General features: G+C 43.1%; 1 protein-coding gene across 1 annotated transcript in view; it reads left to right on the forward strand.

The window, feature by feature from the left end:
- DNASE2B (deoxyribonuclease 2 beta) overlaps positions 1 to 12,453 on the forward strand; it is a 33,443-nt gene extending 20,990 nt beyond the window's left edge. The window contains exons 2-7 of the mRNA XM_061451630.1: positions 2,540 to 2,692; positions 6,381 to 6,558; positions 7,805 to 7,886; positions 8,957 to 9,118; positions 10,649 to 10,846; positions 11,381 to 12,453. Coding sequence (XP_061307614.1) covers positions 2,540 to 2,692; positions 6,381 to 6,558; positions 7,805 to 7,886; positions 8,957 to 9,118; positions 10,649 to 10,846; positions 11,381 to 11,736 — 1,129 coding nt within the window. The 3' untranslated portion in view covers positions 11,737 to 12,453. The remainder of the gene's footprint in view (positions 1 to 2,539; positions 2,693 to 6,380; positions 6,559 to 7,804; positions 7,887 to 8,956; positions 9,119 to 10,648; positions 10,847 to 11,380) is intronic.
- The last annotated feature ends 601 nt before the right edge of the window (positions 12,454 to 13,054 follow it).

Genomic DNA, 13,054 nt, shown 5'->3' on the forward strand with positions numbered 1-13,054 from the left:
CATACATTGAGACCTTCTGTTTAAAATGCTATATAGGGATAGTGCAGTATTATATGCTATTAAATTTAAAAAGATGGGTCCTCTACGACAAATCTACAAAAACTACTGCTAGTTCTGTGAGAAAATAAAAGGCTTTGGAAAACTAAGGAGGAGTCCACAGGATAAAGACTGGAGGAGGAAAAATTTTCTCCCAAATCACTGAAGGTCTCTAGCGCTGATCTGACATGTTAGTGGCAGGGAGATCCTTTTGTTGTATTTAGAAAGTAAAAGGTTATTATAACAAACACTTCCAAATGAAGTCATAAGAAACAGCAAGGTTAGTTAAAAAATAAAAAATACCCCATTTTTCTTGGCCAACACAAGGACAATATTCTTTATGGTGTCTGTAGGTATCACAGCAGAGTTGTTTCCATCCAGGTACTCATGACAAGAAGTCAGCCGGAGATGTGTGCACACTTCCACTTCTTTAACAAAGTGCTTCTTCCCTTCTCTATGAAGGCGAAGGAACTTAATTGTGTTCTTGCCATATTCACAGTTGAGGACTTCTACATCCTTGATCTACAGAGAAAATATATCACAGTTGTAATGGAATTTGACGGAAGCCTGAGTTATACTCAGTCAATGAAACAAACGATGTTTATGGCCTTTATTTCTGTGGTTACCTGAGATAATGGAAATATCTTCATTATAAATTGCAAAGTCCTGATGGGAATCAAAAACGCTTTTGAAAGCTATTATTATGTTAGTAGCAGCTGTGATAGAGATTTAAAAGTATGGGGGACAGATCATATGCCATGAGTAACAGTAAACTGGTCTGTCTTGTTCATTATCTTTGCGTTAGTCCTGTCTGCATAGACCTTCACTGAGTTTCCCCTCTGTCATCTCTTTCTGAGTCCCACATGTCCCAGTGCACTCAGTTACCGCAGGTGCAGCAGTGCAGAGGGCAGGCAGCGTTCACACCCGTGACCCCACAGGCAGTCTGCCAGGCCAAGCCTGCACCTCTGCATACATTTCCTGATGTTCCCTGGCACCAAGAACAAACTGTCACCACCTCTGGCTCCCAGCTCTTCCAGCTGCTGTCAGGCTCTGCATGTGCAATGTGCTCAGCCCTCCCTATTTTCATGCAGGGGCCAGCAAAGTTTGGTCAGTGACCCGCATGGCAGAGCCCCCCATTAGCAGGCAGAGCCCAGCATGCACTCCATGGCCCTAGGGCTGCCCCACATCATGCACCTTGGATGCACTGAGGCTGAGTGGAAGCAGTGAGTACCAAAGCAATTCTTCTGTGAGGGGTGGAGAGGTGAGCAGGTGTAAATCCCAAAGAGAAAATGGAGGCAGCTGTCACGTGCTTGGAATGTAGCGTGTTTTGTTAACTCCTCTGTGCACGCTGCAATTCCCAAGAGCAAGAAGAAAATACAGGCTGAGCTCATCTGGTTGAAAGCATTTCCTCACAGCACAGTTCTGATCTACAAAAGGGATCAGAAGCCAGTCTGAACAGCGAAATTCAGGTCTTGACCAACGTCTCCAAAATCCTGGCTTTCTGAGATCGCTTATGTTTGACTGTGTTTGTGCTAAGCCCTGTTCAGGTTTACCCTGCTGCTGTCAAACACACCCCATTTACACATCTATTACAGTGTTGGAGAGGCTATACTAGAAAGGAGATAAAATACTGCAGAGGTTGTGAGGATTTCTGATATGCTAAAATATCCAGAACTTACTGCACTAGATTTTTGCTAAGGCTGAAATATCCCATACTTGGTATCAACATCTTTTAATGTAAATCATCACCTTTTAATGTAAGCATAACGAGGAGGGAGAAAGAATACTTTACACAACAAAATATAAATCGAAGCTTTTTATGTGTGAGTTGCTAAAAGCTTATCAGATGTAAAATTGCTCAATTCAAGCATGTTTGCTCCTAAGAGACAGGCTAATGCACTTAGAAGATAATTTAAAAACCCATATTAACTAATTGAAAGCAAATTGCTGTGGCTCAGAGCATTTCTCTGCCTGCCAGTCCCTGCGGGCTCAGTCCCCACGGGCAGATGAAGGCCCCCAGAGCGGAGCACAGCTCAGCGCTTCACCAGAAACCATCTTTAAGGAAGGGTACAAAGCTGCGCTGGCTTCAAGGGCTGGTGCAGTCGCAGTGAGATGGTTTTGTTTTGCTTGTCTGAACACTGAGTTCTTTTCAGACTGTTGTAAAAAATTCATACTTCAGCCTTGCAGCAATGAAAGGAAAACAAAAAGGGTTTCCCTATCTGCGGCTTTGCTTTTTTTTTTTAACAGAATACCGTAAATACTCTAAATAGTCAGAATAGCACCTCCTAAAATACGGGGGGAAGTTTCCTCAAAAACGTAACTTGACAATCCTTATTCTGCTATTTTATTGCCCATGAGCAGTTTCCAGTGCCTCATGGGAGCCCTGGCCCCACTGCCAGGACCTGGAAGCCTGACGTCCAGGCTGGCTCTGCTGTCCCGGGGTGTATTGGTTTCATTGCACAGCATCAGCTGACAGTTAATGCAACGCAGCTTCTCCTTTTAGAGCCTACCCAGTGCTCGCCCTGTGCAGCCGAGAAACCAAAATGCCCGCGAGATCTGCGTGGTGTCCCCATGCTTTGCTAGTGCTTCTCTGCTCCGCGCCCCTGTGGGCAGCTGAGATCTCCTGCAGGAATGAAAATGGGGAGGCAGTTGATTGGTAAGTAAATACCAGGCAGGGGAGAAACATTGGGTGAGTAAACAACACCTGAGATTACACCACTTGGAGTAGGTGGATCACTGGGAAGTAATGCATAGCAATCAGTGGTTTAATCCTGTTTGCCTGTGAGTGGTAGCTGAACTTTTCATTTGGAAAACCTAGGATAAGTTATTGAGATGTGATTTTGTTTCAGTGAACCAGCCACCGTACTGGTTTATGACTAACTGCAGAGTAATCACTGCTTTACACGGTGTTCTTGTCTCATCCGCAAAGGGAGTGTAACCTCTGAACGGGTGCCAAAGCTGCGCTCGCTGGCGGCAGCCCCGCACGTGTATCTCGCCCTTAGCCGTGTTGCTCCTACATGAAGAGCAGTGTGGAAGGACTTGTCCCCTTGCTGCCATAGCTGAGCCACCCCAGGAGGGATGTGAGGTGGGGACAGCAGTGTGGGAAAGCACCGTCTGCACCGTGATGCACCGTTCCCTGCCCCCAGAGCCACTGCCACGTTGGAACTGGTACCACCCCACTGCCAGCAGCAAGCCTGAGTTTGGGTTTTAAATGATTAACTGGATTAATATGCTTTGAAGATGAAAGACGCAAAGTATAATTACATGATATCCAGCAGAGGTTTAAGAAAGTGAAATAAAGGCTCTTAAAAAAAAGAGCACAGAATCCTCACAGAGATAAATATCAACCGATGTCAAAAGTATCTCTCATGGAACAATGGTTAGTTTGGCTATAACTGATAAAAAAGTAGGTGCTATTCTCACGCACCCCTCCCCTTGCACACACAGCTAACTGCAGGGAAGGCAGGAGCTCCTCCTGGCGCAGCCAGGCTACTCAGGCGGGAGCATCAAGCAGGCTGTGCTCTGGATTGGCATAACATCAAATGTGAGGGTCTGGTCAATCCTTCTGACTTGTCACCCTTTCTAAGGCCCTTCTGGATGGTGTGAGTTTTCAGGAACTGTTATTTAGTGCAGCTATTCAACAGCTTTAATGTATGAGGAATTTCATTTCTCCACAAACTGCAATTATTCCTTGCAGAATGCGTCTGTTTGTGCTAAAGGTAGAAAAAAAATCCAAGCCCAGACCAAAACACAAACAAACCAACCCTATTTACCATTCATTCCTTAAACACGTTTTTTGTACCCAAATTTTTTGAGAAATTCTTTGAAAACCGTGGCTAGGAGTAATTCACTGTGCCTCTGTCTAAACACCAGCAATGTGGGATCCATTCCAGGTGGGAACTGGGGGATCTGCCCAGCCAAAACTGTGTTCCCTTCTGACAAATTTAACAAGAAGGATGGGAGATTTCCTTTCCAATGTGCCATGAACGAATGAAAGAGGAACTTGCCTGTCTGCAGTGGTCGTCCTACTTTATTGACAAGAAATAGTCACCTTTTGCCTGACTCTGGATTTCGTTGCTATGAAGCTGATAGGAGAAGCAGAACTGAAACTGCTAAGAAATGCTTCCTCTTAACCAAAAGACGTCAATGCTCTTTCAAACAAACATGGCACTGCAGGTTTTATATCCAGTTAGCAAGAGCTTTATGTGAGTTCCTACTCTCCAGTGGTTTCATCCTGCAGCATTCCATAATTACTCAGTATTCATGCACCCTTCCATTTGCCACTGAACCAGAGGAATCACTTGCCCTATCTGAACTGATCCCATCTGTGCTCCCCAGCCATGCCCGTAGTGCTGGTGCTGGCAAAAGTCTCCCCTGTGTTTTCATTCCCCTCAGGATCTCATCCCACCACCTTCACTGCACCTCACGGAGGAGCTACCAGAGCAAACAGCCATAAGATCAGCTAAGGAGTGCACAGAGTCGTTCCTTTATTCATCCAAACTCACTGTGTTGTGTGGGAAGCTTTCCATGCACATAAAAGCCAAAACTCTGCTTTCTGAGAAATGCTGAGTCAAGGAGGGAAGCCACAGATGCATGCTCTTTGGGCTTTTGGGGGGAAAGGGGATGGAGAGAAGTAGTAAAGATGTGGTCAGAAGTAAAGATGTGATTATTTGGAGCAAGTTAGTGTTCAGTCACAAGCAAACAATGTGACAATGCTAATTGGGTATAAGCAGATTTGCCTTCTTTTGGTCCTCATGAAAATAACTTTCACTCTTCTCCTACCAGTGCCTAAGCTCTAGAGAAACTTTTGTGCACAAACAGCAGTGAAGACTTTTATACGACTTTAATTGCTAATACTGGCTTTCTGGAAAGGTCCAAACCATGTACCCACTGGGAACTGGCAAGTAATTTACTGATAGCTCAACTGCTAGCATTTCCATGAGCATACCTGCTAACATGGGTTTGCCAGATGCAAGGCTCTAAACGTCTGAAAGCATAAATCTTCCAATACAGTTCAAAGCAGTTTGGAAAGGCTTCAGATACTAATGCTTGGATCAGCTCATACTATTGTAGCTATTGCTGTTCCTCTCCTTTCTGAATCTTCACTTCAAATACAGGAATTGTTGTGGATCCTTGTGCGTGTAAAGTTGTCCCCAGCCTTACTATCCAAATAATTTTATTCTCTTCTCTGTGATCTGTTATCAGCAACAATTTCTTCTGAGATATTTAAGGAACATCACTCAGTCACTGGCAGTGCAGGTGGATTACCAGGATCACCAGTGGTGTGTTTCTCCCCTGCCTATACATGCATGTTTCCCACCGATCGAATGTTCCTCTAGCAAAATGCTTTCCTGCCACTTCTTACCTGCTTTCAGAGCTGCCTTTCTGGACCAGCTCGAGACTGTAACTACACTGGGCAAGGCTTACTCCTCCTGCTGTACTTGAAAGGTTAAGCGCAGTCAGGCTGCATTTTTAGTAAATAGTATAGGATTAAAAATAATGATACTCAGTTCTTACAATGACGTAAATAACAAATTACTCAAGTATGGCACTCAAAGAAAGGGTCTCAATTATTTATATTGCAATTAATCCCATGGACTTACAAACTGGGAAAACCTGTTTATTTCATCAGGGACATTAGTATGAGCTGAGCCATTTGGTGACAATATTGAGTACTCAATATTTTGAGAATATGTATATATTCAAATAATAATCTTTGAGAAAAGAGTTGTCCTTCTGGCTAATGGTTTGCAAATAGTCTGCGACAGTTCAGGATGGTGAGAGTCTGTTATGAAAAGCAGGATTGGAATAACATGGCTTTATAATTATTTTATGGGTTTAATATGCAGTTTTATAATTCTAATGCACAATTTTATTTCACTTAGAGTTATATTTATGTAATATTAAATTTTAGGAGGTGTCCAGGTTGACCATGAGAATGTCAGGCTGAGTCTGGGACCTGACGTTCTTCACCAGAACCAGGAGTAGCAGGGATTTGATGGCTAAATGGGACTCCAAACCAGGGCTACCTCAAATTCTTTCAGGGTACCAACAGCAGTTCTGGCCACAGCAACAGCAGTTTGGTGCCGAATCAGCCTCCTTTGCTCGCTAAGAAGCAGAACAAATTTGTCCGCAGCAGTTGCGGTTGAACTGCTGCTGGTTCCTGCACTGGGTCACCACCTTGAGCTGAGACATCCATGCTGCATGCTGGTGGCACTGGTACCCCTCCAGCATAGGCACCCCCAGAATCACCCTTCTCTTAAATCCTCAGGAGGGGAGGAGGTGTTGATTTACACATTCAAACAGGATGGTTGTAAAATAACAATTGCTCTTCACTGTTGCAGGTTTGCTCTTTACAAGTTGCCAAAACATGTCAAAGGAGAGATACCCACGCTGGGGCTGGAATACATGTACATGGATGCCCTGGCTCCACAGTGGCAGCTCGGTAAATACCTTGTCAACATGACACAAGGCGCTCTGGGGCAAACACTGAAGCAGCTGTATGAGACGTATGAATCCCAGGCAAGTTACGTTTAATTACCATTTTGTTGGGATGCTCACTTGATATTACACGCAAATGAAATTAAACCAGCCAAAATAAGCACACAGAGTTATGGCCAGACCTGACAGACTAGATCTACTACAACACGTCAAGGGAAGCGTCTTGGCAGCTGGGAGGTTATTTGCAGTTTTGGCTGCAATTAGAAATTGTTTTCAGACTCCTAATTTCTGGTCAAAGTGTTGCCCATCAAAAAAATTAGCACTGGTGCATAGTCCCAGTGGCTGCTTCTCTACAGTCCACACTGAGCAACATCTGAGCTGTGAGCTGGCTCTGAACTCAGACCAGGGCCAGTGGTGACTGTTACACTTCTCCTAAGCCCTCCCATGTACGTGTTTCATGCTCTGTCACAAGTCTGGGCTTTGATTTTCCCCCTGAAACCACTGTGATGCTTCAGCAGTGATAGGCTGCTTGTTAGGCCTTTGCTTTCTTTTACACTCACAGTCAGACACCTCATTTATATTTGTGTGAAGCGATTATAAAATACAAGAAGATCTGCCTATAGTTATTTTTTTAGCACCTACATAGTACTCTTTGGAGCTGGGTGTGTCTTTGCGTATCAGCTGCGGGTTAGTGGTAGTGTGTCATGAATTTGTATGTAGAAGAGACTCCCCAGTGTCAGCCAAATATTGACAAACCAGTCAACTGTCCTGTTCCAGGCCTTGCTATAATTGTCATAAACTGTTCACAAACTCAAAGTACATCAGGAGGGGGAGCGTGTCCCAACTCCTTCGAAGTTCTCTATTCAGGGGGAATAAGGTGTGGCTGTATGCCAGTATTTTGCGAAAAGCAGTAGTTGCTTGTTCTTCACAAGAACACTTGTCAGTCTGTCGTTCCTTGGCAAACATTTTCACCAAATCTGGTTGCTAAATCAGAGAGGCACAAAAAAAAAGGGAGGAACTTCTTTGTGAGTGCCAAATAATCCCATTTAATTTGTCTTAGTGAGCCTGTCTGACCTCTTGAGGAAGATCTACTGCAATGACTGAGAGAACTTCCAACTTACATTAACCGGGACCCTAATGCTGAGTCTCCAGGTTTATTTTACTCTAACTTCTGCAGAGACTGTGTCAGCTGAATTGGGAGAAAGATCAGGCTCAGGATGTTCACACAGAGAAGTCCTGAATTCATCCTTCTGTTCCCAGCAGATGTTCACTTAAAAGCCTTCCTTTTACTCAATGTCGTGTTTCAGAAATGTGTGTTTTCCTGCAGAAGAACAGCACTGCATATGCGATATACAACGATGAGGTCCCTCGATCAGACTCTGATAGGTGGAAAAGAGGACATACCAAAGGTACAGGGAGAGTCCCAAGCTATTATTTTCTCCTTTCTAAAGCTGCAGATAACATCTACTTGTCTGTTTGTCTATCTGCATATCTAAAATTTCTGCCTGTAGCAAAACTGGAGAATGATTTCCATGATGTGTGGTTAGTTACATAGTTATATATGCTGTGGCTTCTGTTTTGGTTTTGCTATGCCTGTGCTGTGTTGAAAAATTGAGGGTTTATGGACCCTTTGTTTTCAAGAGGTGAAACTCATATAGCTCCTCTCAGTGAGTACAAGTCACACTGTCCTGAGCCTAATGGCAACAGCACTACAAGGTGTGAAGGGAAAGGCACCCTAAATATAACCCCCTTGTTGTGGTTTAAGCCAAACAAACCCAGGACACCCCTCCACACTTTCTCTTTCAGGGTCAAAAAACTGCTGCCAAGATCATGGAAGCACTAAAGTATGCAGTATAAGTAAAGCAAGTCTTTAAATAAGCATAAACTTTAGTGGAGGTCTAATTGTTTACTTGAGGAAGCAGATGGGGTTTGCCCATCCTGGCTTCGGGATTAACACATTTTGCAGGGCTGTATGTTCAGATTGCAACAGTGGGGACAACTCAGAAGCTGCGCTCCTTCCCAGAGCACCCTGCTGCAGGGGAGGCATTGCCCATCTCTCTGCTACTGCCCCATGGAAGAGGATTTGGTCTAGAAAGGAAGACACGGTGTTGATGGAGTCTCCTTCCCCTTATGCAGTGAATCTATGAAGGGAAGGAAAATGAGCAGTGGTGAAAGCCACTAAATCAACAGACTTTTTGAAAACAAAATTTTAGGCAGAGAAAGGGAAGGGTTTTGAAAAGATTTCTATTTCAAAAGGAACATGGTGGTAGTTTGAGTTTGGCTACGTAAGAGAGAATTAATGTAATTTTAATACAATATTAGTTCTCCTTTAATCCATTAATCCAGAGCCAGTTTACTGTAGACATAAATGCACTAAGGTATGGTGTCTGCAGCAGCAAATCCAAAGTAGGACACAGCTCTACTGTCTCAGGGCTTTTTCCTCCTTAACTCATTTACAATAACCTTTTTTTTTTGACAGGATTTCTGCTCTTGGACAAATCACAAGGATGCTGGGTGATTCACAGTGTGCCCCTGTTTCCTCCCATCCCTGAAGATGGTTATGGGTATCCAGCTACTGGGGAGATCTATGGACAGACAGCCATCTGTATAACCTTCAAATATGACCAGTTCACTGAAATAGGTCTGAAAAGCTTCCTCCTGAGAAAGCCTTTGTCCCACCACACCTCTCTGACTGCTTTCCTTGAGGCTTTGCCTCAAAAATTGCTTGTTCTTGTCCTTCACGGTCAGATTGGGAAACCAAAGTGGGCCCTTACAAACAGTGTTCTTGGCTTCAGTCATGTTTATCTAATGATTTCCTCTGTGAATGTGGGAAATTCACTCTTTGACTCCATCTCCCCATGGGAACTATTGGGGTAATAATAGTCACAAATGCTTATTGAGTCCACACACACAAAATACTTTGGAAATATAAAGTAGGATGATTAATCACTTTGAACAGTAATAGCTCGTTCAGCTGCAACTGTCTGCGGTTCTAAAAATGTAATGCAACCACTGCTTGAGCTGGAGGCTTGACTTGTCAGGAGTTATGAATATGGAACAAATATCACCCAAGATTTCTCCAGGTACTTTTTGCCACATAAAATACCAATAGTATAAATAAATAATTAAAACCAATATATATCTATGTATAAAAAAGCCAATAAACGCAAACCCCAAAATTCGTACCTGTAGAATTCAGAACAATCTGATAGTGGTCTCTGGTACTGAAATCCTTAAAAGGGACTATCAACAGGCATTACAAAAGGTCATACTGGCATGTTCCTTAATGCTTTTCACACTGTTTCTCACTCTTTCCTCAGTTACAAACTTCAAATGGTATTAATGAAACATGTACAGTGTGCAAATTGCCAGGCTGGCCACACCTCAGAGCTATCAAAACCAGGTTCCTGTTTGTGGAAGTGCATCTATGCATGTGTTTATGGAAAGAGGACAAGAAAATGAGATGCAAACACTAGTGCTTTTCCTGCTCCATCCTCCCAGCTTCTGGCAGTCTGTGATTCAGGGATTTCTTCAGCCAGAAGGACTGGAAAGTTTTTACTGGTTTTCCATGAACTCATCATAATGAGCCCATTTGTTCCTTTGCTCTTTATGACATCCATGACAAGGACGTTCTGCAGTTAAACTGAGCTCTGTACAGCAGAGTACATTTCTTCTGCAAATTCAATCCAGATGCTGAAAGTCAAGCTCTGTTCTCCCTAAAACCAGACTAGAGCACTTGGCAGCCCTTCTGTTTGCATGTGGCTTGGCAACAAACTGACTGCAAACTACTCCTGTAAATGCAGACAGGCTTGGATTTACTCATGCCGTCTGAGCCTTTTGTGATTGCTCGAAGATAGCCTGGGTGGAGGTGGCAGTGGACAGAGATCCACACTTAACAGTTTTGCTCAGAATAATGAGGTGTAAGTGGAAAAACCTGAGCGTACTCCCCTAGACAGTCTACGTGCTGCAGGGCCAGTCAGAATAGAAAGCAATCAATGTGACTTTGGTGGCTAAACCAAGATACTTTGATACTTGAACTCTTCCCAGAGACAGGCTGTGAAGATTAAGAAGGATTTAGGTTTCCTTTCCAAGGCAGAACTTTACTCTCTTGATTGCTTCGCTTTAACCCATTTAATTCTTCAAGTGTTTTATTTATTTGTGTTTTTCTTAGACCAACAGATGCTGAGTTATAATCCAGGAATCTACAGCTGCTCCATCCCTAACATCTTTCAAGCTGATCTCCCAAATCTGCAGAAACTCTGTGCAGGGTCCAGGCTGCCCTCTGTCCCCTTGCGCCACCTCTCCAAACTCCAGTCAGCTCAGGGGGAAACCTTTCTCCACTTTGCAAAGTCACATTTGTTCATAGACGGTAAGAGAACCTGTTGCTCTACCTATCATGCATTCTTAATTGAGAAATTAATTGAGCAATTAATATATTCTTTGTCAATTAGTATTGTCTTTGAGGGGAAAAACCCCTTCAGCTTCAGAAATAAACGTAACAAAGGGCAAGGAATTGTGTCCCATCATGATATTCTCTCAGGCCCACAAAGCAAAAAGCTCCCTGGTCCTTCAAATGCCTTAAGGTATTCAACAATGGGTTTTCAGAAAAAGTATTTCCTCTTATTCAATAATAACAACAGAGAGGTTTGATCACCTGCTTCTTGTTATGAAGAAGGCTTGATTATTTTCTTTTTCCTTCTTTTTGCTGCTGATTGTTTGTAACAGCTTTTCCAGGATAAGGAGAAAAAGTAGAAATGAATTTCTGAAACTGAAGTCAAAATAAGGGGAGGGGGCAAAATCTCCCCTCTAGCTCACTTTATGCAAACCAGGCCAATTTAGGTGATACTTTTCAGTCCCCTCTTAAAGGAACAGGAAAGACTAATTTCCCTGTGTTATTCCGCAGATATCTACGTGGCCTGGATGGCTCAGGAACTGAAGACTGATTTGTTGGCTGAATTCTGGCAGCATTCTGGCCAAAAACTTCCTTCAAATTGCTCTCTTGACTATCATGTGTACAACATAAACCTAATCGGGATGCCATTGAATTTCACCTTTTATTCCATTAACGATCATTCTAAATGGGCTGTTTCAAGGGAATACAAAGATCAGTGGACCTGCATTGGAGACTTAAACCGGGCTGCTGAGCAAGCTTGGAGAAGTGGTGGGTTCATCTGTATGCAGAACGAGCACATCTACAAAGCCTTCAGGCATCTGATAATCCACTACGACAGTTGTACTGGTACTTCCACAGTGATGTAACAAACCATTCCTCCCAAATAGCACAGCCCCTCATTACATAGAAGGTGTAGGAAATGTCTCCCTTAAACTATATTCTTCCTCTGAAAAATGGCCCTGTGAGTTGCCAGACGTGTTGGACCTTCACCTTGTTAGCTGTAAAAGCAATCAGTTTGCAGGTAAATTATGGCTGTTTTCCTCTGGGTGCTGCACCAGCAGCACACTCTGTGCTGTCCCCAGCTCCTCCTGCCATCAGCACTGGGCTGGGACACTGCCACACAAGCATGCACCAAAGCACATCGCTATGAGTGACCATGCACAGGCATCCCCAGGGGAACTTGTGGGTGATGGTGGATATGGGATGGGAGGAACAACAGGAACCTGCCTCACTTACTAGGTTGTTATGGATGGGCAGTTAACAAGAGAAAAGTACCCCAAAATGCTTCAGAATCGCCCCATATTCCGGGCACTGCTGAGATCAGCATTTCTGCTCAGTTTGAGCTGACTCTCTTAAAGAGCTGGCAGACTTGAATACATGCAGGGAGATGAGTGTGTGGACAGGAAGGCTTCATTTTTACATGATTAATTTTTAGAGGGGAAATGAGCTTTAAATCATTTGTAACCAATAGCTTGGGAGCATTTATAGTGCTTTTATTCATGTACAGCAATCCTATAAACAAATATAGATGCCCAAAATATGAATAAGCAAAATAAATTAAGAGTGAAAATGGTCTGTTTACAGCCTCCCTCTTCCATTTTTATAGTGATTTGTGGTTGGTTACAAAGTTTTATGGCTGCCAAAGGGAAAAAAAAGGATAATTAGGAAAAAATTAAAAAAAAAGAGCAGAAAATATTAGAAGGAAGATGTTATTTCATCTACATTTTCCCACTACAACAAAGGTTAATGGCTGTTAAATTTCAGCCCCTCCAGTCTCAGCCTTAGGAGCTGAAGTTTACATGTACTTTGCTATGAAGACAAAGCTAATCCTGATACACTTTTGGGTTCAAATTTCAAATGTGTATCTGTGTTTAGTATAATTCTAAATGCATTTATAGGGTTATATCTCACTTGTATTTTTAATTCCTGAATTGCTAACAAAAACTCCAGTCTCGAGAACTGGCTGTCCTACTAGTATTTCTGGTTTACTGTGTTCATAGTCCATATCGCTGATTCTCCACAACAGTGTCTTAGAAGGAAGCAGATTAACAAGAAATGCCCCACAACCACAAGCTGGCACTGGAGATTTTCTTCCCTTTCCACCATGAAAACATCAACCGAACCACAAAGTGTACAAAGTAGCAAACAAATCAATTTCAGAAAACATTTGTGCATACTTCCTGA

Source organism: Pezoporus flaviventris, unplaced genomic scaffold (genome assembly GCF_033815535.1).
Source record: "Pezoporus flaviventris isolate CSIRO_AGI_PZ_B2104156 unplaced genomic scaffold, CSIRO_AGI_Pfla_v1 ptg000013l, whole genome shotgun sequence".
In the NCBI taxonomy this organism is placed as follows: domain Eukaryota; kingdom Metazoa; phylum Chordata; class Aves; order Psittaciformes; family Psittacidae; genus Pezoporus; species Pezoporus flaviventris.